This window comes from Nicotiana tabacum, chromosome 10, assembly GCF_000715075.1.
Source record: "Nicotiana tabacum cultivar K326 chromosome 10, ASM71507v2, whole genome shotgun sequence".
Lineage (NCBI taxonomy): Eukaryota > Viridiplantae > Streptophyta > Magnoliopsida > Solanales > Solanaceae > Nicotiana > Nicotiana tabacum.
In genome coordinates, this window is record NC_134089.1 from 82,324,765 (window position 1) to 82,352,760 (window position 27,996).

Here is a 27,996-nt window from a genome sequence, read left to right on the forward strand (position 1 = left end):
GGGTTCGGGTTGAAATCGGAATACTTGGTCCCTTAAGGTTGGCTTAAAAGGCCAAGTTTGACTTCGATCAATATTTTGAGTAAACGACCTCGGAATTGGGATTTGACGGTTCCAATAGGTTCGTATGATAATTTTGGACTTGGGCGTATATTCGGAGAAGGTTTTGGATGACCCGAGAGCGTTTCGGTGCCTAATAGTGAAAGTTGGCATTTTGAGAAAATTCCATAAGTTTGGGTTGAAATGGATTTTTACATTCTAGACATCCGTTTGGGATTCTGAGCCTAGGAATAGCTCTGTATAATGATTCTAGACTTAGGAGTGCGTTCGAAAGTGGATTCGGAGGTCAGTAGGTCGTTCGGAGTTATTTTGGCGAATGATTTGAGGCAGGTGCATCCGGTCACCAGTCCGGCGTGCAGATTTGATTTCCATTTCGAGAATTCACGGTGAGCTGCCTTCTGAGCCGTTCTGCAGCAACTAGAGTCTTCTTTATGTTATGTTTTTCTTTCTATTTCCTTTTAGATAGTGGACTAGTATTCATTTGTACTGTACAATTAAGTACAAAAGTATAGCGTGACTACATAAAAATATGTATCCAGTAAGTATCTTGTCTAACCTCGAAAAAGTAGTGACAAGGGGTCGACTCCGACACTTACTAAGGCCAATAATATAATAATATGAAATTCTAATTAAGCATGATATATAGAGATAACAATAAAACTCATAACAAGAAATAACTAATAATTCTTTCATCATATTTAAGAACCCAAAATACTTCCTTCATTTAAAACAATTATCTCTCAAATAATGAATTAATACAAGTTACAAAAAGGACTTTCAGTTCTATTATCACACACGAATTCCACCGAGGACGTTCAGCCCGATCCAACATAAATATAAATTGTGCACTGCTGAGGGTCGAACGGTCTGAACCATAGATGCATCTAATTACCCCGCTCGCGAATCATACATGCGACGCGGTCAAATGTAAATATATCAAAAAATCATAATCTTTCCTTGATTCTTTTCAAAATAAAGACAATTCAACTTGAAGCTTTCAAATCTTTGGAAATCCTCAACCTAATTCCATTTGTTATAATTAACAAGTATAATCAAATAGCGGTGTCTACAAAGTATGGTGTAAACCTAAAACTATCCAAACATAAACAGGATTCATAGCTACGTACGGACTCTCGTCACTTCGTGCGTACGTAGCCCCCACAAATAAACACATATTAATTATGTTCACCTATGGGAAAATTTTCCTCTTACAAGGTTAGAAAAGAGACTTACCTCGTCTCAAGGCCTACTTTCCAATTCAAGAATGCGCTCAAACCTCCAAATTTGATGCCAAACAACTTGAAACTAGTCAAACATTACGTAAATTAATCAATCTATGCTCAAAAGTTCATATTCCCGATTAGTGGTTACCCAACCCAAATCGCAAGATTCCTAAAATTCACCCCCGGGACCACATGCCCGGATTCCAAAATTTTTTGAAGAAAGTTATTACCATAACCTTAGGAACATAAAAATATGATTTTTTTACTAAGTTCCATAACCAATTGCGTGGTTAAATCTCATTTTTATAGAAAAAAAAACATAGGTTTTCATCTAAACCCTTGATTTTCACTAATTTTTACATATTAATCTACCCATAATCTATGTATTTAACTCATGTTGTGTAGGAATTACTTACCTCAAAGTGCTAGGTGAAAACTCTCTTCCAAAAGATCCAAAAATCGCCCAAGAGATGAAGTGAAATGAAATATATGGCCTAAGTCCTGCATTAAAAGAGTTGGGCACAAGCCTCTGATATCGCATTTGCGACACTAGGTTCGCAAATGCGACAAAACACTCGCAAATGTGAAGCATGACTTCAGCTGCTCAGGTCGCAAATACGACGCAGGGGTCGCAAATGCGATCGTTGTTGAGGTTGCAAATGCGGCTCAGGTGTCGCAAATGCGAACAATGCCCCAGTCGAGCTTCTTCCCAATTGCGAAGCTCCTCTCGCAAATGCAAGGTTCGCATTTGCGAGACCTGCAACTGATGCCAAGAAACACCAGAAACCTGGTGTGTTTTTCATCCCTTTCAAACATTCGAAACTCACCCGTGCCCTCGGGGCTCCACACCAATCACCCACACAAGTCTAGCAATATCTTACAAACTTGCTCGTGCGATCGGAACACTGAAATAACATCAAAAACCATGAATTGGACGCCAAAACGTATGAATTTACTCATGAACTCCAAAAGCTTCTAAAACACTTCCGCGCGTCCGATTCCTATCAAATCTACATTCTACTAGAACGCCCACATACTTGTGACACCAGGTCTTGGCACACACTATTAGACTTATGATTATGGGTTTGTTTACATGATTACGATTTGTACTCATTGTTTCCATTGTTTAATTATGTTACATTTGCAAATTTTTAAATCTTTTTAACAAATGAGAAAATGTTATCAGCTTAATAAGTTATTTAAAATCGGAAAACCACTAGGTTGATCAGTGTTGGCTTGCCTAACAACAGCGTTGGGTGCCATCACGACCTATAATGGAATTGGGTCGTGACAACGGAGTATCGAAAGGATAAGCTTATTGTACCAGGTATGAATAATTTTCTATCGGGGGTAATGTTTATCAATAACCGAGTATCGAAGTGATAAGCTTCTTGAGAAGGCTTATTTCCAATAGAGTACTAAATAGATAAATATATTTACAGTGGAGGATATGATTCTTTAGGAAGCTTATTTACAACGGAGTACTAAATGAACATCCATAATATAATATATTTATAACACTCCCTCTTAAATATTCATTAAAAGATAATGTGTCTCATTAAAACCTTACTAGGAAAAACTCCGTGGAAAAAAAAATTAGTAAAGGAAAAAGAGTACACATATTTAATTTGTAATACGCATTGTTGGGTGTCTCATTAAAAAATAAAGACATTTATTACAACTTTTAGCCTTGTGGTACTAATGGAATACAAATATCAAACAACAGAAAAATGGATAATATTATTTGCATGTTATAAAATAACATAACACAAACTTTAATTATCAATACCATATTGATCTAAACGCGTGACTAATAATTTATATCCCAACAGATATTTCCACCACTTACGTTGTTAATGTTCAAGCATAAGCTACTCAATCTACTAACTCAAGGGCACCCCCGATAAGGAGATAAAAGTATCTGGGCTGTCTTGGACGGGTTTCAATTTCACGGAGAAGAAAATTATTTGGGATGATGGACTACCGAGTTCATATGCCTCCAGCATTTTTAGACACAGAGCAAAAAGATATATGTCAAAGTCACTGAATTTTTGTAACTGATTTATAAATGTGATTTTAAAACTAATAAGTTCAATATTAAAACCCAAAATATTGAATCCAATTAAATCAGGAGCAGTGTCAAAAATTGAGAGTTGGAAGCTCGTTTAGTAATAAATAAATCAGACATAAGATTAGTAATTCTGTTATCGTCCAGCGGTTAGGATATCTGGCTTTCACCCAGGAGACCCGGGTTCGATTCCCGGTAACGGAAATAGGCATTTTTATGCCTGTTTTTGTTATTTTTGGTATTATGCATGTACATGTTTCCAATTAATCTCTTTTGGCTTTCCGTGGTCATATAAATGCATATATTTTGGACTCTATTTTTGGTATGGCATTTCACAACTTCAATATATCTTCTATCTTGTGATTTTTATCAACAAGAAATTTGTCAGACTCTGTTAAGAGTATATTAGCTTACCTTGGCAACAATCTCGAGCGAAATATTAAACTAGTTGAGCTAGAATTAACACAAGCTGATTGAGCTTGCTTTTCTTTTTCTTTTCTTTTTAAAGAATGGGTAGTACTAGACTTTAGCTTAACCCTAAATAATATTGGGTTGTTGCCAATGATATGATTGCTTTGTATTACTCACTAAAGAGCATAGCTTAATAGATAATTAATCTGGTATAACTATGCAGAATACATGGTTGATGTGGAGAATGATCTTGCATGTATACATTTCTCAGTTTGCATAAGCTAAATTGGCTGTATTCATATGTCCTATATTGGACTGTTTTATCACAAAAGACCATTTTCCTAGATTTATATCACAAAAAACTGTTACTTGTCCTCTAGAACATTAGATAACATGATTAAATTAATCTTGGCCTATATGCTTTGAACTACTTATCTTGCCAACATCTCTTTTACATATATACTTCTGATCATGATTTATCAGAGAGCAAACTGGCTCGCGGAGGTGGGATATGTTGGAAAGAATGAAGGGATTAGATGGTTAGGGAATTTTTGAGAAGCATTAGGATTTGGAGGGGGAGTTTCAAATTAAAGAGGGTGTTTGAAATTCATGGAAATGAATAGTATTTGTCATTTTGTGAGGATCAAAACCATGAACCCGACCTTTTGCTTGTTGAATGTGAGCATAGGTTCCAATGTAATGAACAGGGATATTGTACAAGGAGATGAGCCGAGAGAGGTGGAGAAATTTGTTGAGATGGCCTTGAGCAGGTAGTGGTACCATGCAGAGGTGCAGGCGCCGAGCGAGAGTGCCGACTATGGGTGCGGCCGAACCCACTAGTTTTGATTAAAACCATATATTTATCTTAGAAAGCTCATTGAATATGTATAAATTATTAATTTAGAATTCAGTAACTTAAAAGGATTCGCCTCCTGAACTCATAAGCTTGAAATTCTGTCCCCGCCTCTACAGAGGTGGACCCAGGATTTTAACGCGACGGGGGCACAATAGTTTGTTCAATTAGTGCTCCCTAAAGGCTTTTAGCGTTCAGGGTGCCAAGTGATTTGATTTAACCATTTTTAAGGTATACATATATACATATACAAAAAATTTATTGAAGCTTACGAAGTCCAGTGACCCCTCGATATAACACATAGGTCCGCCTCTGATACCATGACTTATACCATATTGGCCATGCCTTTTTATGGTGCATTTTCAGCAATTTGGAAGTGTTGTCTGATTTAAGAGAGGAAGAGAAAGATTAGAAAAGAGAATCTTTGAACTTGCTTGCAAATTTTAAGTGTATATATATATATAATGTATTATTGAACTCTAGTCACATTAAACATAGTGATGAAATATATTCTTTTCCATGTAGGAAGTCAGAATGGTTGGTACCAATCCAATACTATATAATAATGAAGACAATTACAAGCTAACGGCTTTCTCAATTTTGTTAATGATTTTATATATGAATATGATTAATGTCCTCCTGGCCAATCAATACCAATACTGTCAAACAGAACACGACAACAATACATATGGAGAAACTATTCTGAATTATACATCTCGAGTGGAAGGATGAGGCTATGGTGAAATGATTTGTCTTTTTCAACATCATTTAAAGACGAAAAATATGAATTCAGCTTAAAAAGTTATCGCATGCTTCTTTAACTTACCTAGAGCTTGAACTTGGAATCGTGCATTGACAACAATTAATTAGTGAAGAACTCAATTGTGATTGAGTTTAAACTAGCTTCTTCTTTTTTTAACATTAGATTTTTTTTCACGTCAATCCTCTGATTTTAACATGGCTTGTCTAATTTACTCTGAGACTAAATCCTGATATTAATGATTGGCAGCAAAACTTCTTTTTTTAAATAAGGAAGACAAAAGAGAGAAAACAACCACTCCTTACGTTCCAAATTATATGAATTCATTTGACTGTCCATGAAATTTGAGAAAGAAATTAAGATTTTTGGAATTTATGGTCTTAAACATGTCATCGCATTTATGTTTAATTTTTTTTTAATTTTAAAAAGTTATTCTTTTTTAAGCAAACTAAAGGGGAAATAAATTCATATAAAGTGAAACCGAGGAAGTATTAGCGATGGGTCATAATTGATGAAATATAAGGACCATGAAATCGTAAAACCAAAGTGAGGTCATAACTGAATGAAAAGATTAGAGAAATTGTTACCCAGAGGTACCAAAAGCTAGACAAGAGATTTCAACAGGATTTGAACAAGAGTTAAGGAATACACTTACATCAAGGAATTCTAAAATTATTTGAATTTCTATATTATTACGTATTTATTAAAATCGCATGCGGCTTATTGTAAAGGGAGAACATGTGAGATGTGAACAATAAGGGTCGTTTGGTTCGGTGCAAGAATATCGTAACATTATAATCTCACATCTTATATGGGTAGATAATACTAAATTACGAGATAGCAATCCCAAATTTTATTAGGTAATTATGTGTCTTAATGGGCCCCAATGTGTCTAAATTTTACTCGTGGGGCATTTACATCTATACTTGCTTTTTGTAGTACGTTTTAACTTGTGCCTGCTTTGCAAAAAAAATTACAAGCGTACCCGCTTTTTCTACTCTATTTACCAAAGCTTAGGGAGATAGTCGAATAACATCAAGCTTAGGCAAATGAAAAGAAATCACCTAACATGTTTTCTACTGAAATGTGAATGGGGTTCAATTGAGTACACTGACTTTTCCTGTTAAACTAAAAGAGGAATAAGAAACTGCTGGGCATCATCCAAGACCATCGAAAGAGGCAACCCGGAGTGCACAAGAGAAAGATACACTAAAAGCATGACAGCATATATATACCTACTCCTAACTAATACTATGGAATTCATTTTCAAAGTTCAGTCTCAAATATTTTCCAGATAGGCAAATAATCTCAAGTATATCAGAGATTTATGAAAATTTAGAAAGTGATAAGGAATTGAGAAGAGAGCTTCCCCAGCATCCTAGTATACTTAAATCACCCTTACTGCTGTAGCGAACATGGCAATGCTCGTGATCAGACTTGCATTTTAGCCGTCTCCATTTGGTGCTTCAATCAAACACTAATGCTTATTAAATTCTCAGGCTGCAAAATTGAACAGTGATGGCTACTACATCAACTACCTAGGCTCAACTTGTTACTTTTTTCTTGACAATTCTTTTTCTCCGAGCCTTAGGAGCTGCTGTTTCACCCTCAGAAGCCGAGTCAGTCTGACCCTGTTTGATCCCAAGAAGGCCAAGCCCGGAAACTATGGCATTCTTAGATATCAACCATTTTGAAGAAGGCTGTTCAAGACCCTCTGTGGGTCGACTATAAGCCTTCAAGATGTCGTCTGAATGGGCCAAGGGATCCACCTCCACACCAAGCCAAGCTAGTCTTGATGTCTCTCCAACTTGAACATTCAAAACCCTGCATACATTTGAATGATTATTAAGAAGAAAAAATCAAATCCAACGAGCACCAATTAACCCTCTAAATCTTAAATTTCTCCATAACGAAGGGTAATCTAGTTCTAACGGACACTAAGATGGTGCAGAATGTGCAAACATTAAGCTCTGCCAGAAGAATCAACAAACACTATAAGCATGAAGCATAAACAGCAATTTACACCAATTGCTTTATTTTATGTACTAAAGCATTAAAACTTTTTCCCAAAAACGTGTAGCAAACTTGGATAAGCTGCTTCAGAATGGAGCATACTCCTAGTTTCTCTACTCATAAGATTACATCATTTGGAATTTTTCCAGTATATCATTTTTGTGTTAATGTGGCAAGAAGATTCTTATTCTCTAAGCTCTGTAAGCTTATATGTACTATCCAAACATGAAACTCTAGTTGATAAATGAAGTTTGCACTTGTTGAAAAAAAGGAAAGGCATATGCTACCACCATTTATTTACTGACTGTATACCTCAGGGCAGTGCTGAAGAAGAGAGCCACTCCAATAACATCAAAGTGGTTAACTACAGCTCTGTCAAATCCACATAAGAGCTGATAACGAAGGTTCGCATAAAGACCAAGAAAGGCACCATAACCAAGTGCATTACTGCTCACAGATGGGATAGTCACTGACAACCTAGCAAACAATAGTAGCAAACGAGATTTAGACTGGAACATAAGGTGTCGTCAATGGTATTTTACCTTTATAAAAAGAGTTAAATGGGAAATTAAATTGCCCAATACGCCAACCAATATCTACCTTCCCTCCTTTTTAGTGGCAACAAGGTTTGATAGAGCCCCTTGGACAGCTCCCGCAGTGAGTCCAACCATACAGAACTCTGCAGACTTATAGAAAAAGGAATGAATTCTCTTCTGCAAGTCAAATTCTCTTAGTGGATAACTCTTTTCAAAGATATTGTTTGGAAGCTTCTGTATCGTGTTTTGCAAATCAAAGTGGAATGTGTTTCCATATGAGCGACAAGGAGCAAGCGACCAAACAACAATAGCATTGCAAGCCGTTACAGTAAGCACATTAAGAAGGGCAAGATCCCACTCATGCTTTATCCTAGATCACAATAAAAAAAAAAACATGTTTGTTTAAAATCCTGCATGAGGACTTTTTAATGAGTTTTATTTCCTTGAACTGAACAAGTATACCTCTCCTTACGGTTTTTGATCTCCCACCAAACTGAACAACCAATTGTACTGGCCTGCTCTAGAAGCAGCTTGTACAAAAATGCCGGATCTGCAATCTTCCTGTGTGAAAGATTCATAGAAAATCAGGCAACTAGAAGCATCAATCTAAATCTGCATAAAAACTTTGAGTGGCCAAGACATCGATAGACAGAAGAGCAGTATATACTACCAGAATCTCAAAAGCTTGGAGGTGCCAAAGAACTCCCCTTTCAATATTCTAATACTGAGGGAAGGAGGGTGAGGTTTATTCAGACTCAGCTCCGCTATTACACAAGCCAAGCTTGGCTTATTCAAGCTCAAGCTCGTCTCAAGAAATTATTTTTAACCTTCAAGTTTCTGAGCTCCTTTGTGAGCTCAGTCCATTATGCAGATATCTATTCTTTTCCCTTTTTCCCCTTTCACACAGTAAGCAACTAATGGTCGAAATCAATTTGACATCATTTATTCTCAGTAACTTCAACAATGGTATCAAGGACAGGAAGGTTATATTGCACAGCTATAAAAAGGTTTTTGAAACAAAAGCCATCCTGTTGGAGAAGAGCGGGACTGCCCTCTGCTCCGTGAAAGTGTTGAGATCGCATAACTTCTTTAAAATGGGTTCACTGCTGTCATGTTCAGAGATAATTACCAAAATTGTAGAATAAAGGAAATACACTATAAGAATACTGAGGATAGCGAGAGGGCAAGCGAGAGATAGTCCAAGAACTTGTATATTAGAGTCAGAGAGGATGAGCTGGAGAGGAAAAGCCTGAAGGTGAGATGAAATGAGAAAGAGAGGTGGATGAGTAGACAGTTTGCATGTTTTGATAGCAAAACTTGACTCGCTGAATTCACATAAGAAATCCCCAACATGAACACAAATGAAATCACAAATTGCGAAGATCAGCCCGAAAGAAGAGTTGAGGAGCGAGGAGACTAGAGAAACCAAGAGAATTTGATCAGAGGGAGCGTGGCTGCATGCTGCACGAGGTAAGAATTTCTTTCTTTCTTTTTTTTTTTTTTTTTTTTTTTTTTGGGATAAGGTAAAGGTTTATTAATTGATGTACCAAGATGGTACTAAAGGAAAAACAAGACTGCTGGGAATATCCATAAAGTCAGTTACATCATCTCCCCTAATAGTTCTAGAAAATCCTATTGATCCACACTATCAATGAGACTACTCTTACACCAAAGAAACAAATTATTCAAACACTTCTTAGTTCTAGAAATTACATATATTGAACCACACTATCAATGAGACTACTCTTACACCAAAGAAACAAATTATTCAAACCACTTATTTTTAACTCTAGCAATATGATATTTCTACCCATCAAAACAAGCTCTATTTCTCTATAGCCAAATAGTCCAGAATATTGATACAGCCATACAGGTATGGTTCTCCAAGTCTGTTTCAGTTCTCTCTGTGTCCTCTGATGCTGCCAGCTCTTCAATAATTCTTTAACACTCTGGGGCATGATCCATGAGATCCCACAAATGTTGAAAAAGAGTTCCCAGCATTGCCTAGTATATCTGCAGTGCAGAAGAAGGTGATTCACAGTCCCCATCTCTTCTTCACACAAGAAGCACCTATTACTTAATGCAAAACCCTCTTTTGAAGGTTGCTCTGGGTAAGACAGGCTTCCCTAGCTGCAATCCAACCCAAGCATGCTGCTTTTATAGGAGCTTTAGCTTTCCAAATCACTTTCCAAGGCCAGCTAGTATTCGAGTGACCTGCTTGTTTCTAGGTAGGCTGTAACAATTTCTAACAGTAAACTTCCTATCTTTACTCTCTTTCCATACTAATGAATACTATTTGTTTTGATCAATGTGGGTAGATTCCAATTGAAGGAGCAACTGGCAGAAATCTACTATTTCCCAATCATTCAAACTCCTTCAAAAACTCACCTGCCAACTTGAATTTGAATAAAATTCAGCCACAACCCCATCTTTGTTATTACAACAACTAAACAGATCCGGGAATTTTGATTTCAATCACTCATCACCAGCACACAAATCTGTCCAGAAACTAATCTTACTTCCATTGCCCACCTCCAATCTAGTAAGCTGCTTAAACTCTTCACAAAATTTGTAGATTTCTTTCCAAACTCCCCCTCTGGCGTACATACTTTTAAAGTGGAGGATTCCAGCCTTGTTTGTTCCCATGAATAGCTTCAATTATTTTAACCCAGGTTGTTTCTGCTTCCCTGCTAAATCTACAGAGCCACTTAAGAAGGCATACTTTTATTCTCTAGTCTCAAAATTATAACCCCCAAACCACCTCCTTTCTTTCGTCGCTTCGGTGAATCACTTGAGCCCTGATACATTTTCGGTGCCATGGAGCTAGACCAGTGAGCTATTACGCTTTCTTCAAAGGATGGTTGCTTCCAAGCCCACCTCCTGGTTGTCATCGCTCGATCACTTCCTTTTCCACTAAGTGATTGCTTAGGGACCTTAGCGTACGATCTGGGCTGTTTCCCTCTCGACTTTGGATCTTAGCACCCAAAAAGTGACCAGAAAATTTAGATCTAGACTTAACCAATTAGATTTTCTAATAAAATGGAGTTAATCTTAGCCAATATTAATATCCAAAAGATGTGTTAACCGATTTTGTAGCGAGATATCACGGATATTACTTGAGTAGTAATTTAATGACTACAATAATGCAATATTCAATCATCCAAAAATAAAGGAGGTAGCATTAAATAACAATAAATAGCAATGAATGGCATTTATGTAAATAAAGCATGTGAGTCACGAAAAAGTTGAGATTCTTTGATATTCTTCCTGACAACGATAAATGATTGATAAGCCTTTGAATATTCGAATTCTTCTTGGATCGTGGGAGAAAAAGTTAGATAAAGATCTGAAGAAAATGTGTATTTTGTATGATAGAGCAAGAATCTTCAAAGAATGTCAATGTGTTATTTTTACAATGAGTGTCCTATCCCCTTCTATAGCTACATATCTTTCTATTTATAAGGCACATGGACCACAAAAACCCTAATATTACAGATTGGAGGAATATCCACTAGAATATTTTGTTTAAAGTCTTATTTCTAAAACTAGCCGTTACTACTCTGATAAAGGGAGTACTCGTCCTCGTGCTCGACCTCCGTTGGGTCCTCGAGCTCGCCTTCATCCTTCGTTGACATCAGATTGATGACACGTGGCAGCCTTCGAAGGCTTCCTTAATATTGATTAAGCTCACATATAGTTATGATAATTTTTAGCCTATACAGTTAGTCCTTCCGCTTGTTGAGGTCATCTTCGTGGACGAGTTCAATGAGCGGATAACAGCGGCCATGATCGCTGTGATAAACAGGCGACATGGCTCTTTGTAGACTGAATATTTCAAAACCTTAAATTTCCCCGCTGGAACCATCTAGTCCAAGAAACGAAGTGACATCAAGACGTCATGATGATGGCGAATCCTGACGCATTGCGTGGATTCACGCGTGACCTTTGATTGGTTCTGTCGTTCCGATTCTAGTGCCAATTATGATGAACTGTTTCGGGTTTGGTGCCTTAATCTCTATAAATAGAGATTGCTTCCTCATTGTTCAAACTTTACTTCCTTTCATACCATCCTTGCTCTACGTAAATTCCATTATTTATCTTGAGTCTTCCTTGCCTCCTAAACCTTAACTTTCTTTCATACTCTCATCTTCTTATAAATCGCATAACCATGTCTAACTTTTCTTCTAATGTTGATGAAGAAAGCCATGCCATTACTTTGGCTGTTGTATTCCCCGTTCATGGGGGGCAACCGTCGCCGCCGCAAAAGACGAAGCTCTTCCTTCAGTGGAGGGGATCAATCTCCGCGACCCTAATGCTAGGTCCAATTTTCAACGGTCGCCGGAGGTGATGACCGGAAAGTTTCAAGTGTCAATGACATCCGGGCACTTGGCTGAATTCAAAGCTAAGTTTGGCCTTCCCAACCATGTGGAATTAACCCATGTTGGCGAGGACAAAGTGCACGTTCAACATCTTGGGTATTGCGCTCTTTATGCCTACCCATTCACCATCGGCTACTCGTTCCCCCTTCTCTCGCTGGTGGAGGAGTTCTGCCGCCACTATAGCGTTTTCCCGGCTCAGCTCGCCCCTTTTTAGAAGGTGATCAAGATGCTATCAAAGTTTGCTGAACTTGCCAGGGTCGAGGTCACGATGCGACATTTGGTGCATCTGTTCGCGCCTAGCTTCTACAGAGGGACGATGTTGAACTTTCGACATCATGGGGAAAATGCTTGGTGGTGAAGATGGACGATAAGAGTAGTCGGCAGTTCTGGCTCGACTACTTCTATGTCAAGTCTGAGGTCATTGCGGCTGATGTCGATGGTTTCCCCGAGGCCTAGAACCATACACGTAAGTGTTCGTGTTTTTTGCTTTCATCCTTTTAGGTACTTTGTTCATTTCAAATTAGTCGAGTAACTCTTCTTTTCCTATAGCCACTAGTCGTCCTCCTCCTTTGGCGACACACCTCGCTGACTGGGTCAGGCAGGTTCTCCCTTATACCGTGGGGATTCGCGATTGGCCGAGCTTCTTTTTAAAGTACAAACTGGCCCTCCCTTTGACATGTAATCTCCTTATTCTGGTCGCTATCATATTGTGTATTGGCTTGTGCAGTTGTAAAATTTTACGCTTCGTTCTTTTTTAGGCTCAGTCAGGGGGACTACTAGAAGAAACAGGGCGCTCGTGCCCATGTTTAGGAGGATAAAAACTGTTGTGCCTTCCGTCTCCGCCCCCGTCTCAGCTACTGGTCTGACTCCTCCCTCGTTTTCACTCATCGACGAAGACGACGAAGTCTCTCCTCGTGACGGGGACCTAAGTCCCCGCAAAAGGAAGGTTGTGGACGTAGGGGGAGTTCCTCGGCCGTCGACTCAGTAGAAGATGAATTCTCGCTTCGGGAGACGGCGACGATCTACATCGGATATGATGTTGGGGCGACCTCCGAGGCCCCACAATTAGAAGAGGCTAATGAGGGTGTTCCCTCGCGTCCCGAGGAAGAGAAGGTTGTGGAGAGGACGTCTGGTGACAGCTCCGTGCCTGCAGGGCAAGAGAAGGCATTGTAAAAAATAACACATACTCTGAAGATTCTTGCTCTGTCATATAAAATACACCTTTTCTTCAGACCACAATCCAAGGAAAATCTGAATATTCAAAGGCTTATCAATTATTTATCGTTGTCAAGAAGAATATCAAAGAACCTCACCCTTTTCGGGTGACTCACATGCTTTATTTACATAAATGTCATTCATTGCTATTTATTGTTATTTAATGCTACCTTCTTTATTTTTGGATCATTGAATATAGCATTATTGTCGTTATTTATTACTACTCAAACAATATTCGTGATATCTCGCTACAAAATCGGTTAACATATCTTTTGGATATTAATATTGACTAAGATTAACTCCATTTTATTAGAAAATCTAATTGTTTAAACCTAGATCTAATTTTTTGGTCAAACAACAGTTATAGCGAATAAGGACATTAGATAAGAGGGCATACCATCTAAAACACTATTAATCAAAATGAGTTTGCCTCCAAATGATAAATATTGCTTCTTCCGGGGAACTAATATGTTGGCACATCTATCCAAAACCCCTTGCCAAATACTTTGATCGTTTCTTCTAACTCCTAGTGGAAATCCAAGATAGACTATGGGAAAGCTGTCCACCCAGCATCCTAAAATATCTTTTTTGATGAAGGCCAGCATCCTAAAATATCAGCCAATTAGCCAATACAATCATCAGCATTAATACCATAAGTAGCATTAATACAATAAGTACTGTTCTTTCCCAAATTCACTTTCAATCTAGAAGTTGCTTCAAAGGTCAGTTAAATTCCTCTAAGGTATAGAAATTGCTCCTTCTCTGCCTCACAGAACAAGAGGGAATCATCAGCATATAGAATGTGAGATAGCACCACACTGTCACTACTCTTTCTTCCAATCCTCAGCCCCTTGATCCAACCCAGGTCTTCAGCCCTCTTCAATACATGGCTCAGCATCCCCATTACTAAAACAAATAAATAAGGTGACACGGGGTCTCCTTGTCTCAATCATCTTGAAGACTTGAAATATCCATGAGGGGCTTCCATTGATTAAAATTGAGAATCTGACTGTCGAAATACAAAGCATAATCCAGTCAAGCCACTTATTTCCAAAATTCTATCATTCTCATGACATTAATTAGGCAAGACCAGTTAATGTGGTCAGAAGCCTTCTCAAGATCAAGTTTACAAGCAACACCTTTTTTTTCATTTTCAACAGATATACTCCACACTTTCATTGGCCACCAAAGTTGCATCTATTATTTGTCTACCTTTTATAAAGGCATTTTGATTGTGTGAGATTAGTTTGTCAATCACCATCTTCAATCTTTCCGCCAGTAGCTTAGCCAATATCTTATAAACACTGCCTAGAAGACTAATAGGCCTAAAGTCCTGCACTTCCATTGCTCCCTTCTTTTTTTGGTATCAAAGTGATGAAAGCCGAATTTAAGCTTTTAACAAAAGTACCCTTCTGATGAAAAGCAACCACAACGTTCCATACATCCTCTTTCACAGTATTCCGGCATTTTTGGAAAAAATAAAGTTGAAAACCATTCAGGCCTGGAGCTTTGTCACCACCAAAAGAGTTAAATATTGCTTCCATTTCTTCAAAAGAGAAGGGCCTCTCCAACCACTCTTTATCTTCTTCTGATAGTTTTTTCAGGTTTTCATCCTCCCAGGTAGGCCTCCATGTTTCAGATTCAGTAAAAAGACTTTCACAAAATCCCTGAATATGGTCCTTAATAATTTTATCACCCTCAACAAGATTCCCTTCAATCATTAGCTTGTCAATAGAGTTGAATATCTTATGGGCATTTGCTTGTTTGTGAAAAAAAAATTATATTTCTATCACCATGCTTAATCCACAAACATCTAGATTTCTGTCTCCAACTTATTTCTTCAGATTTTGAAATTTCTTCAAGCTCCCTTATGATAACTGATCTTTCAGCCTCCAATTGCTCATTATTCTGATTATTTCTTAACCTATGATCAACATGTTCCAATCTTTCTAGTGCCTTGTTCTTCCTCGTTTCTAGATTACTGAATACTTCTTTGTTCCACTTTTTGATGTCTGCCTTCAGTAAACTGAGTTTCTAAGCAAGGATGGCATCAGGATCCCCTTGAATATCATATGATTCCCACCAAGTATCTATCAATTCAGTGAAACCCTTGTACTGAAACCAAGTTTCTTAGAAAGCTATTTAAGTTTTTGAAAATAAATAAACCAACTGAGGTTTTTCAAACTCAGCTCGTTTAACAATTGAGCATAAACTGTGTGAGCTTGAGCTTGAGCTTGGGTCATATCATAAATGGATGTGCTGGCCATGTTCTGTTAACAAATGCCTAAGCTCATTTACACCCCTGTTCAAAACTTTCAAGCTTTTGGAAGAAAAAGTCAAGCTCATCCTTCACCTGCACTCCCCTTCTTCACTGGAATCCCAAAACAAAATCTAAAAGGATAAACAATTCTGTCAGTTCCCCTCATTTCAAGATACAAAATTCCAGAATGAAGCCACACTTTAGATATATATGATTTTTGGAATTCTGCCTTATCTGTTCCCAACTACAGTGTACCTCTTTCACCGAAGCAATATGCTTTTCAAGCGGCATATTCTCTTATGATAATTACATGCGGGCGGCAATAAATAAAATTTAACTCCATTTCACATTACACTCACTGTTCTTTCATAATATCCAATAAGCATGACAATCCATGACAGATTCTCAGGAACTTCTTTTTTCACTCCTGTACTAGGTTCATTTCATATTAAGAGTACAACCAGAGTGTCTTTATATCTTCTTTAGGTAAGGCGTGGTAAGAAGCGAAAGCATGACCTCTCAGTAAGAAAATGCTTGTGAACCAAACTTCTTTGAGACCTCAAAGTAAAACTTCGTAGGTATTTCTAAACACATAACGTGATTAAAGCTAAATAGAGAGAATAAGGACTTCAATCAGCAAAGTAATTTCTCCAACCCCGCAATCATACAATTACTAAATATCTAGTAGAAAGGCTTTTGTCCAGCACCTTTGCCCTCTCCAAGTGTTTTGAGTAATGAGGTAGTGTACCTGCCAATGAATGCCCTTGATAATCCTTGAGGAAGTGACCGGGAAATAAATCTAGCTGTTGTCGGCCTTGCATTAATGGCAAGAAACTTCACCATTTGGGCAGAGCTAACTAAGCCCTGGATGAAAAGTACAAACTATAGTTAGACACATAATAGTGCAACTACATAACTACATTAAGCAAAGTAACTTGCCATTTCATAGGCTTGCCGAAACCCAGCTGGTAAATCCATCATTGTCTTCTGCCACTCATTTAGCACGGCATCAACAAATTTCCGATCAAATAACTGAAAATTATGAGAGATACAATATTGTTACTATTTTTTCCCCGTGAATTAACAGAAATTATTTCCATTTGCAGAAGCCTCATACCTCTTGGAGTATCATTCTTCTCCTAAATAGTCCACCCTCATCTCCCTCATCACCATCATCAAAGTCATCAAAGTAATCATCATCATCACCATTATCGTCACCTCCATCACCACCACCATGATTTAAATTCTTTCCCATATTTCCACCTCCTCCACCAGTCGAAAGCTGTGATTTTGTACGGCATTAGCCAATTTTTTCAACACCCAAAGAGTTACCAAATTGTACCACGAAATCTTAAGATCAGGCAAAACACAGAGAAACAGGTTCTTAATAGGTGGAATATTCTGTCATCATATAAAGCAAGCACATGCCAAATTCACACCATCTAGGCCAGTTGAAGCACATTAATTTTTCGCCCTGTTCTTTTCTCACTTTTCCATTTCATTGACAAAGGAGATGCTTTAGAACCAAAATAACAAAGAGATACATTTCATTAAAGCACATAAAACACATCTAGGAGCTTTAATTTGTTAGTGCTGGGTGCTGGATCCTCACACTTGCCAGTCATAAGTAAACAGCACCAGGAAACCCACACAACAAAACTCTTCAATCCAACAGAACATGTGGCAATGAAACAAACACATTTGCTCAGTGCTCACCTACATAGTTTTATCCTATAGCAAAAGCATTGTGTCTACACCTCCATGCTTTCTAGCAACATGTCTGAAGGAAAACCACAAGCAAATAACAAGATGAAACTAATCAAGAATACAACAACAGTTTCAGTTCCATTCGCATGGCCCAGCTTCACACCTCTGATTTTGATATAGGATTATTTCTGGAAAACTAGACACGCCTTAAAGAAGCTTTTGGTGCTCCAATAATAGTAAGAGATGAAAATTGATGTTCCTATAGACAAGTGTTTAATTATGTTCCTACAGACAATCTCAAAGTTTTGACTAAAATTTCTACTTTAACAAAACCTCTCCAACTCAACTATGAGTACCACACCGGAGCTTTCCCAACACCGGACACCATTAATGTTTTTCTTCCGCTTAAGTGATGAAAAGTGCCAAAAAGCGACAAGGTCTACGGGACTTGAAGCGAAAAGAGAGAAAGTGAAGCGCACGTTCCTTAGAAGTGAAATGAACAATATACGAAATAAGAAAAGTACAAATATAAATGAATTTAGAACTATAATAGTCCAATTGCAACTAAAGTAACTAATTACGTCCAATAAACAGCATTGTTGTTACTAAATCAACTCACCAAAAACATCAAATATAATTAGCATACAACAACATAACACCACTAAAGTCTCAATCCCAAGCTAGATGGTGTCAGCATATGAATCACCAATATCCATTTCATTCATTTGGGGGCCGTATTCAAATATTACTGACGCACTTACAAGCTGATATCCTTACAACATAGTTCACCAGAACTATGAGGAGACAACAATTTCAGCACAAATTTCATTCAAGAAAAGCCAAAAAGTAAAAGAAAATAAGGATAAAAGCTGCTAAAATCAATAATCTATTCACAAACCTCGGGGCTAGACTTGGTCTGTTTCTGGGTCAAATCAAGCTTCGATTTTTCCAATGTAACTGCACCTAAAGCACCGTATTTTCCCCCTTTCATTACCGGAGCGTACATTACCGAAGAGGATGACGACGGTGACGGAGAATCAATCGACGGTGACGCTTGAAAGCACCGCTCCAAACCGTCAATAGCGTCTCCGTCAATCGCTGGAGCAGTGGACGCCTTGATAACGTTAGTTTGACGGAGCTTCCCGGCGACCACCGGAGCTGGTCGACGGATAACTACGGCGGGAAATAAGGGTTTGGAGGTAGGGACAATTTGGGTATTTATGGGCATGAATTGAGCTGTTTGAAACACTGAGTGAGACATTTTTGTGATGATAATTCTTGAATCTTTAAGGTCTTTTCTTTCTCAAGTGTGTTTCTTATCTATGGAGAGCTTTTCATGGGTAAAATGGAGGAGGAAAATTTTCTCTCTCCAGAGAGGGAGGGAGAGAGAGAGAGAGGAGGAAGAGAAAGAAGGAATATCGACGGGAGTGTTGGGGGGTTTTGATAGAATGGCCGAGAGAGTCAAACCCAATCCAGAGAATGAGTCGACTCGGGCTGTCCACGGATCAACTCTGTCGAGCTCCTCTTGGCTACATCGAGTGTAAAACTAAAGACAATGTGTCAGTTTGAGTATACAATTTTTAAAAATTAGGTGAATATTATGTGTTTGATTTATATTAAAAAATAATAATTAAGAAAAAATTCCTGAAAATAACGAATATTATTTTTATATAGCTAGCTCAATAAATGAAGAAATCCTGTTTCACATGTCTTACTATGATTTATATGGATTTATATGAGATTATCGTATAGATATTATTGTTATTTATATGGACAATACTAAAAACAAAATAAATTTTTTGGTCACATTAAGATATTATAGTTAAAATATTTATCGACCTTTTTACCTTTTGAAGATAAAATTTACATTAAACAAGACTTGTAGTTTTTTTATTTTTAGGACCTTAAAATCAACAAATATTTTAGTAATTAATTTGTTTTTTAAAAAAATGATTAAATTTTTTACCACTTTTTAAATCTGTATACGGTTTAGATCGAAGTCGTGCCGTATCTATTGATTTATGATGAAAGTCAGAGTAAAAATATGAAGGGTGATGTCGTGTCGTTATTACTGTTTCACAGTGAGATTGAGAGCAAAAACACGAAGGGTGATGCCGTGCAGTTTTATTAAATGAATTTATTCATTTACTGTTTAAATGCTTATTGATTATTTCTTGTTATTATTCTCTGTTGTAGTTATCATATCTTGTACCCCTTTCGCATGTCCCCTCCCAATAGTACTTGTTTAGTCTTTAATTATTGTTATGTTGTACGTATACTGTTATCTGCACAGGTTTATTTACGTGGGTGTCCTGTCATAGCCTCGTCACTACCTCGTCGAGGTTAGACCAAACACTTACGGAGTATATTGGGTCAGTTGTACTCATACTACACTCTGCACTTCTTGTGCAAATTTTTGTACTAGTCCCAACTGTTCGTGAGGCGATTCAGCTCGGATTTGCTTTTGGAGACTTGAGGTAGATATGCTGGCGTCCCCAGACCTTGAAGTCTCCTTCCACCTTCCCCCTATTTACTGTTCTTATCATTCGAGACAGTTGTACTTATTTCAAACTATGTATGTAGAAACTCTAGAAGCTCGTGAACTTGTGACTCCAAATCCGGGTTGTACTTAGATATTTATTGATTTTTATGTCATTCTGCACTCAGTTTTAGTTTTATTTCGGCTTAATTAATTTTACTTATTGAAATTGATTAAAATTGGCTTATAGATCCTCTAACGTTGGCTAGCCTAGCAAGTGAAATGCTAGGCGCCATCACGATTCCGAAAGTGAAAATTCCGAATCGCGAGAGTAGTCTTACCGTTACCTGTTACCTTTCAAAGGTAAAGAGTCTATTCCCACCAAGTAGTGATAGAAATTGTATTCATCAAATGAGTCACAAAAAGTACACGGGTCAATTACACCGTGTGTACTATAAACACATATGCAATTGATAAAATGCATAGGTGCCATGCGACTTAAGTACAATAATTAAGAATGCACAAAGCTTAAGAACTGTACAAGATGTAATGATAAGTAATTCATGTAGTCATAATTTTGAATGTGTTTTAGAGGGTGTTTGGATTCACTTTTAAAAAGTAGCTTATAAGTTAAAAATTAAAAGCCATAAGTTGGTAATACCTAGCTTTTGAATTATTTTTATACTTTTCATGCCTAAAAGTAAATGTTTTAAAGCACTTTTTATTTTCCAAACACCACAAAAACTAAAAAGTATTTAAAAACCAATAAACACTTAAAATGAGTCAATCCTAACACCCTCTTAAAGCAATATTATAAGAGCAATATTCTCCTCATGTGAGGAATCTCTACATGTTAGGAAATAAAAAAGCTAAATCGCAAGCGCTGAATGTGTTTTCATCAATTGCACTTGAAGTATACAGACTCTACAAATGATTAGATTATGCACACAACAAAACTCATTCATCCATTGAGAGGTCGAGCCTTTCAGAATTAAGTTTTATAAACCTCATTTGATTGAGCTAACACCACTTTCAAAACGGCTTGTTGTATTGGTCCAAATTTGGCAACCACGACAACAACTAAGCGAGGCTTGGGACGAAGTCACTACAATACAACAACGATTGACGGTCGTTGTGGCAAAGGATTGACGGTGTTGTACCTTTTAGGATTTTTTTGGGGGAATGTCCCTTATAAATAGGAGGAAATAGTAGACAAAAAGGGGATCTGCCCTTTTCGAGAACTGAGAGATATTGTAAGATTGAGAAAAGAATATATAAGGAAGTTGTCTTATTCATAGCATCCATATACTTGTTGTTCATCATTTATCTATAGATCACAAGATCCCACTTAGACATTAAATGCTTTCCACTCCACGTCGCCAGAAAAAGGAAACGCCCAATCATATAATCATTGGGTGACTATTCTTCTATACCACAATTCCTGTTATTTCTTGCATTTATTACACGTTTATGATATTGTACATCTTGTCAATCATAGCATATTAAGTTCTCCATTTAATGCTTATAAACGCTACTTGTAAGCACGTGATTTTTGCTTCACGGACAATCGCTCCAAAAGAAAATAAAAAATAGTGACAAATGACTTCGCTGTACAATTTTTCGAGTTTTCCGTGACATGTGTTGTTAGTCATTTGTGGGTCTGTCCATTTTGCATTTAATCATTATCAAACAAAATACAAAAAATATGTATGCATTTCTAGGTTGTAATTTAACCATTTAAAAGTTTTTATATATATATGTGTGTGAATAATTGTGTTAAGTATTGATTAATGGGTATTTCAAATTCATTTTTAATTTAGTTGTATTTCAAAAATTAGAAAACAAAATAAAAAAAAGTGCAAGAAATCGGATTGGGACTATGATATTTCAAAATTTTGAAGGCCCAAAACCAGTCCAAGTCAGCCAACCCAAGACCCATCTGCAGGTCATCGAAACGACGTCGTCCAATACCAAGACTACGTCGTTTCAAGGACGGCTCATCTCAGCCGTTTCAACCAATCCAATCCAACGGCCCAGGCTCCCTGTCAGTAACCCGTTTCCAAACCCGACCCAAGAACCAGTCCGAACCAACCCCCAACCGAGGCCAAACGGTGTCATTCCGTTCTAAGTAAAAGATCCTGGCCATCAATCTCGATGCATCCAACGGCCAGGATCTAATTACTCTTTACGTATATAAACTTGACCCTTCACCCCACGCCCCTATCCGAACCCCACCTTTCCTCATCTTCTTCACCAAGCCTTGACACCCCCCCCCCCCCCCCCGAAACCCTAGCAGCCGCTCTAATTTCCCATTCACCAGAACCCGGCGGCACGAACGCCAGTGACCACCCCCTTCACACCCCTGAAACATCCAACCACCCTGAGCACGAATTCACTAACCATGTACCTCGAATCACCTCCCATCGTCTCGAATCTGGATTTGAAGATTCGAGACAAAACTCGATCTATGCCGAACCTCACCATCTTCATACCAGACACTCCCCTGACCTCCCTCGTGACCAAACCAGACCTGGTTTGGTCCGAATCTACCCACAACTCCTAAAAAACCAGATCTGAAAATCCAAAACCTAGAACACGAATAGCCTTGGAATCCGGCCGGCCTTAACAGGGGTTCGAGGTCTAATAGACCTTAATCAAGGTGTTCTCATGTGAGAACACCCTGATTAAAGTTTGTTCGGCCTCAAATGGTCAAAGCTAAGTCGGACTTGGGTCATTTTGGTTTAAACTTTTCCAGTAAGTGTTCTCTTTTCTTTGTTTTAGTTTTGATTGAGTTGTTAGCATGATTTGTTGTGATTGTTTGTTATTATCTGTTATTTTTCCTAATTTCTTCCATCTCTGTCAAAGATCTTTTTATTTGGTCAATTGTTTTCTGTTTGTGTTCTAAATGTATCCTATGATAAACATGTCCGATTAGGATAGTCGTCGCATAAATAATCTATATAGGTTCCCAGTGATTGACCAAAGTTGTCCGAAGCCCTTTAGGTCCCTGTATGTATTTGTTTATATGAACGACTGATTGTTACCTGTTATAATTAGTATAGTCGACTTGATAAATGTCGTCGATTGACTTCCTACGACTGAATGTCCAAATATTCTAATTCGTACAAAGTGAACGAACCTGTTGATTGATAATTGGATGCTCGGCATTGCCTAAGTTTAGCCTATAACTGCATTGTAAACAATGAAAAGAATCAGGCTAGGGCAGTCTTGAATTTGGACTTCCAGAAGTTCAAAAGGCCCTGATACTGCAGTGAGGCAGGACAGTAATAATCAAGGGCTAACAGGGGTAGTCTGGGGTTTGAAAAGAACAGAAAAACTTAGTTTAAATGAGCTGACAAGTAGGGTACTAATTTAGGATTAAACTAATGCCAATGGGGAACAAGACACAAGAGTATGGGGTTTAAAATGAATACTTAAATGAACCCATACTCTTGAACAAAAGGAATAAGCCAGGCGTGGGGAACAAATGGCTGGCATCAAAAAGATGCTTAGGCATGGGGTTTAAAGGGTATGGGCAGTCTGCAAAGGGCAGAATCCAGGCAGCTTGACTGCACTGGTTGTTTGGCTTATAAATAGGCTATTTCAGAACTTAAAAAGGGAGAGGAAGGGAAAGGCTGAAAATTTTAGTCTTGAAGAGAGGTCTTGTGAGTTGAAGAAAACTGGAAAAAAAAACAGAAAGAAATTTCCAGAAATACTGTAACTGAACACTGTCAAAAAAAAACTGCACAAAGAAACCAAGTTGGTTATCCTCACTGGGATTGTTATTTGTTCCATTAAGAGAAGTCTGTGTTCTTCTGTTGTGATTGTTACTACACTGAGCTTTCTGTGTACTGTTGGTTTGAGTTTTTGATTATCGGAACTGTATTGGTTATTTGTTGAGCTTTTGGGGTTATTGGGATTACTGGATTGCTGTTACATTCAACACTCTGGGTTGTTGTTTCCTACTCTGTTTTTCTGGGATAGTCTGTTCATTGCTCGATCACTCGCTGAGCTTCATCATTGTGGCTGCTTTGTTTGTTGTTGTGTTGTGTTGATTACCTGCTGCTGTTGTGCCTGCTGTGTGCCACTCAACTGATTTTTCCTTCTTTTGTTCTCTATACCAGGTATACAGCTAATACACTGTCAGATGTAATTGGAAAATTGAGCATGAATACAAATGAAAAGACCTGAAGAATGTCTTTTATACATAGATTGTTACATTAAATATCATGTAATTTATAATAATTTTATTCTTGTTTGGATACTGGAAGTAGCTTGCCTGTCTAATAGACGTCAATGTAGGACAATTGAATGTAAGTCTATATATGCATGCGGTTAGGTAAAACATTCCCAATACAACAGGTTGCATCCCAGATTCGGTTTAATCGTGTAACATGTCGTTTAATACATGCTAAGCATGAAATTATCCATTCCTAGCTAAGCTCGTCTCCCTTGGATGAATTGCTTTGCTATAATTAGTAATGAGCCACACCTACAGGACAAAGACACAAGTTTACGGTCTCAACCTCACGGAGGTTGAGCCTAGGTAGAAACGGACCAGGTAGGTCCGCATCAGATGAACAGTGGCCCAGGTCTGGCCCATCCCGTATGAGCTGGATTTGGGCCCATAATGTCTGATCAGCTGTCCGTGTGCGTAATCCCGTTCACTTATTCTGTAAAAGCATTTTTGAATCCTGCTATAAATAAGCCTGCAAGCATGTAATTAACTAGGACTATCTCCGTTTTCTATTTGTAGAGACGAGCGCGACAAGAAACGTAGTTGCTATAGGATATCCTTTTAAAATAAGGACGAGATGAGCCTCGACAAAAAAATAAAGAAAAACGTACAAGATGCGGGGCCCTCGTTAAATGTAAATATCGAAGCATTCAATTTCCAAGGTGGGTCGTTTAGCAAATCTCACGACCCTCCCGGAATAATAACGCGATAGCCTCTTTAAGCGCGTGTTTAATAACGTTATTTTCTTAAACTCGGGTGCATATTTATGTGACCCAAATCCAAATCTCAACGGAATCGAAATGTGTCTCTAATCACGGGTATATTGATTATGGCGTGGCCCGAGATGCATTTCCATGACGTTGTAAATTCCTTTTAATAATAAATGAGACGAGCCTCGACAAACAAAAAATGTAGAAGCTGCGGGGCCTTCTAAATGTATATATATTAAAAAATACTTAGAATTTGGGACATGCCGTTTAGCAAATTTTACGGCCTTCCCAAAAATAACAATACGTTAGTTGCTTTAGGCGCGTCTTAATAATTTATTTTTCTTAATTCGGGTGCACATTTATGTGACCCAAATCCAAATCTCAACCGAGTCGAGATATGTCAATAACCACGGGTGCATTGATGTAACGTGGTTCGAGATATATTTTTACGACGTTGCAATTCTCGTAAAAATAATAATAAAAGCGGTCAAGAGTTTAAAACTTGCACATAGATTTAACATATACAAAATCAGATAATCAAGCCAAATATAACAGTTGAGCGACCGTGCTAGAACCACGGAACTCGGGAATGCCTAACACCTTCTCCCGGGTTAACAGAATTCCTTATCCAGATTTCTGGTACGCAGACTATAATATGGAGTCATTCTTTTCCTCGATTCGGGATTAAAATTGGTGACTTGGGACACCCTAAACCTCTCAAGTGGAGACTCTGAAATAAATAAACCAATCCCGTTTCGATTGTCCTTTAATTGGAAAAAACTCCCTTGCGCCCTCGCGGGTGTGTAAAAAGGAGGTGTGACAGCTCTGGCGACTCTGCTGGGGAATGAACCCAGAACCACTGGTTCAGGGTTAAGAATTCGAGCTTAAAATAATTGTTATTATTTGGCTTTATTTATTATCTGATTTTTACGTGTTTGCGCCTAATGTGCTAAATGTTGCTTTTATTGCTTTGATATTATTTGAATTGTACATATAAACTGTGCCGAAACCCTTCTCTTCTCTCTTGAGGAGCGCACGCTGGTCGTGGCTTCTTTCTGTTAGTGTCATATGCCAAAATAGAACGAGGATTCGGAGGAGTTGCAAAATCGGATGGCCTTTTGGTTACCGGTACACAGCTCCCATCCTTGGCTCGGGTTGTCCGCTTGGGTAAGCCAGGTCTAGAACAAACACCTAGGTTTTACAGCTTAGTATAACATAACTTCATACCGGATCCCTAGTAGGAACGCTTATTTGCATCATGTGCATTTGACTTAGGGGACTCAGCACAGGGGCTGGGTCCGTCTAGGACAAGCAACCTGAGAATAAAGACCATCCTGCTACATCCTGTTTGCTTTATGCATTTACTTGTTTCAAGGCTTGCATGCTGACCGGCTTCTGAATATCGGGAATGTTTGAAAAAAAAAAGAGAAGAAAAAAAGAATAACGGTTAGGGAGCTAATTATTTATTCTTGAAAAATCAATACCCAGAAACGGTTAAAGCTCTACCAGAATTTTGAAAAAAAAGAAAATGTGTGCCTTATTAATTTGTTTTAGAAAGTAAGAGTCTTTGATTTATTTTTAAGAGGAAAATAGTGTGTCTCTAAAATTCGGCTTATGCCTGAACTACGTCAGTTTGATTCTCGCAGGGTGCGAGATACGTAGGCAACCCCCATCGGGCTCAACTTGTTTTTCAAAATGTAAGTACAATCCAAAGAACGAAAGTTTTTAAGGTGACATCATACTTTTCAGAAACAACCAAATTTCGTTTTTCTAGGAAAAAAAAAGGGTGTGTCAATTTGGTATTTGAGTCCAATGAGTCTGGATCTTTGCTTAATCACCCCAATAAACATGCAGAATGAGCATAAGTCCAAGTTTGCCGGTAATAGTTAGAAGTAAAATCCCTCTGGAAGTGCGATTATGGTGGGAGGATTTGGAAAAGTCAGAGCAAGACAAGATCAAACTGCACCTGGGAGGTCTGGTTGATTTGTTGAACGTCAGGCCTCGGTGCGACATCATAAAGGCTTTGGTTACATTTTGGGATCCGGCCCACATCGTGTTCCGCTTCTCGGATTTTGAACTCACCCCAACCTTAGAAGAAGTGGCAGGTTACATGGACGTCACTGAAGGTTTGAGGCACAAATACCTGATCGCCCCAAGAGCTGTGAATTTACACAAATTCATGGATCTGTTGAAGATAAGCAAGGGAGTCCCATACGCTGAACTGGATAGAGGTTTTTCTACCCTGCAATTCATATACCAGAGGTACGGGAACATAGGAGGATTCAATTATCCAGAAAGTGGTGTCTGCAGTAGGGGAAATCTGGTAAAGTGAAATGAGCATAGGGGGTTCGCTTTCATAGTGGCATTCTTGGGCCTTGCGGTGTTTCCCCGAAAAGATAGAAATATCGATCTGAAGGTGGCTGGGGTCGTTAAAGTCCTGATTACCAATGATAAAAGCATCCTTGCTCCTATGGTAGTGTCGGAAATATACCGAGCCCTCACGGCTTGTAAGGCCGGGGCAGATTTCTTCGAAGGATGCAACTTGTTATTGCAGATGTGGATGATCGAACACTTGTGCCGCCATCCTCAGTGTATGCGCTACATGTCTACAAACGAGGACTGCATCGAAGGTTATAACCTGAGGGTTTCAGGTTTCTGATTACCAGAAGGGTTCGAAGAATGGACATCCTATCTCCGGGCCATAACTGCAGATCAAATAAACTGGACTTTGGGTTGGCTTTCTGTGGAAGAAATCGTATGCATGCCCGCCACTGGTCCTCACTTCCTCTTGATGGGACTCATAGGTATTCAACCTTATGCCCCTTACAGGGTGATGAGGCAGTTAGGAAGGTGTCAAGTAGTACACCCGGACGAAGATCTCAGCACTTATGCAGTCGAGGTCAGCAGTGACAGCCAATTTCCTAAAAAGACAGTTCGTTGCATATGGGGAGAATGCCAGTACTTGACGGTAAATACTCGGGTAGGTGATGTATCCAGAGGTGAAGTCTCACCAGTTTATCTTGCTTGGCATAATAAGAAGAACATTGCGGAGCGGCCCACCAAACGGCCTCACCTCCAAGATTTTGTT

At 38.4% G+C, this 27,996-nt stretch overlaps 1 protein-coding gene and 1 non-coding gene across 2 annotated transcripts; one reads left to right on the forward strand and one right to left on the reverse strand.

The window, feature by feature from the left end:
* The first annotated feature begins 3,480 nt into the window (after window positions 1-3,480).
* Window positions 3,481-3,552, forward strand: TRNAE-UUC (transfer RNA glutamic acid (anticodon UUC)). Its single transcript has one exon. It is a non-coding gene; the product is annotated as a tRNA-Glu (tRNA).
* A 2,870-nt stretch (window positions 3,553-6,422) lies between these two features.
* LOC107797548 (uncharacterized) lies at window positions 6,423-19,024 on the reverse strand. Its single transcript, XM_016620450.2, has 8 exons — window positions 18,381-19,024; window positions 16,893-17,057; window positions 16,715-16,807; window positions 16,524-16,639; window positions 8,384-8,482; window positions 7,986-8,291; window positions 7,698-7,862; window positions 6,423-7,196 (listed from the first exon to the last, which is right to left on the reverse strand). Exons 1-8 carry the CDS (start codon window positions 18,741-18,743, stop codon window positions 6,917-6,919), a joined length of 1,587 nt encoding a protein of 528 aa, XP_016475936.1. The 5' UTR covers window positions 18,744-19,024; the 3' UTR covers window positions 6,423-6,916.
* Window positions 19,025-27,996: the final 8,972 nt, after the last annotated feature.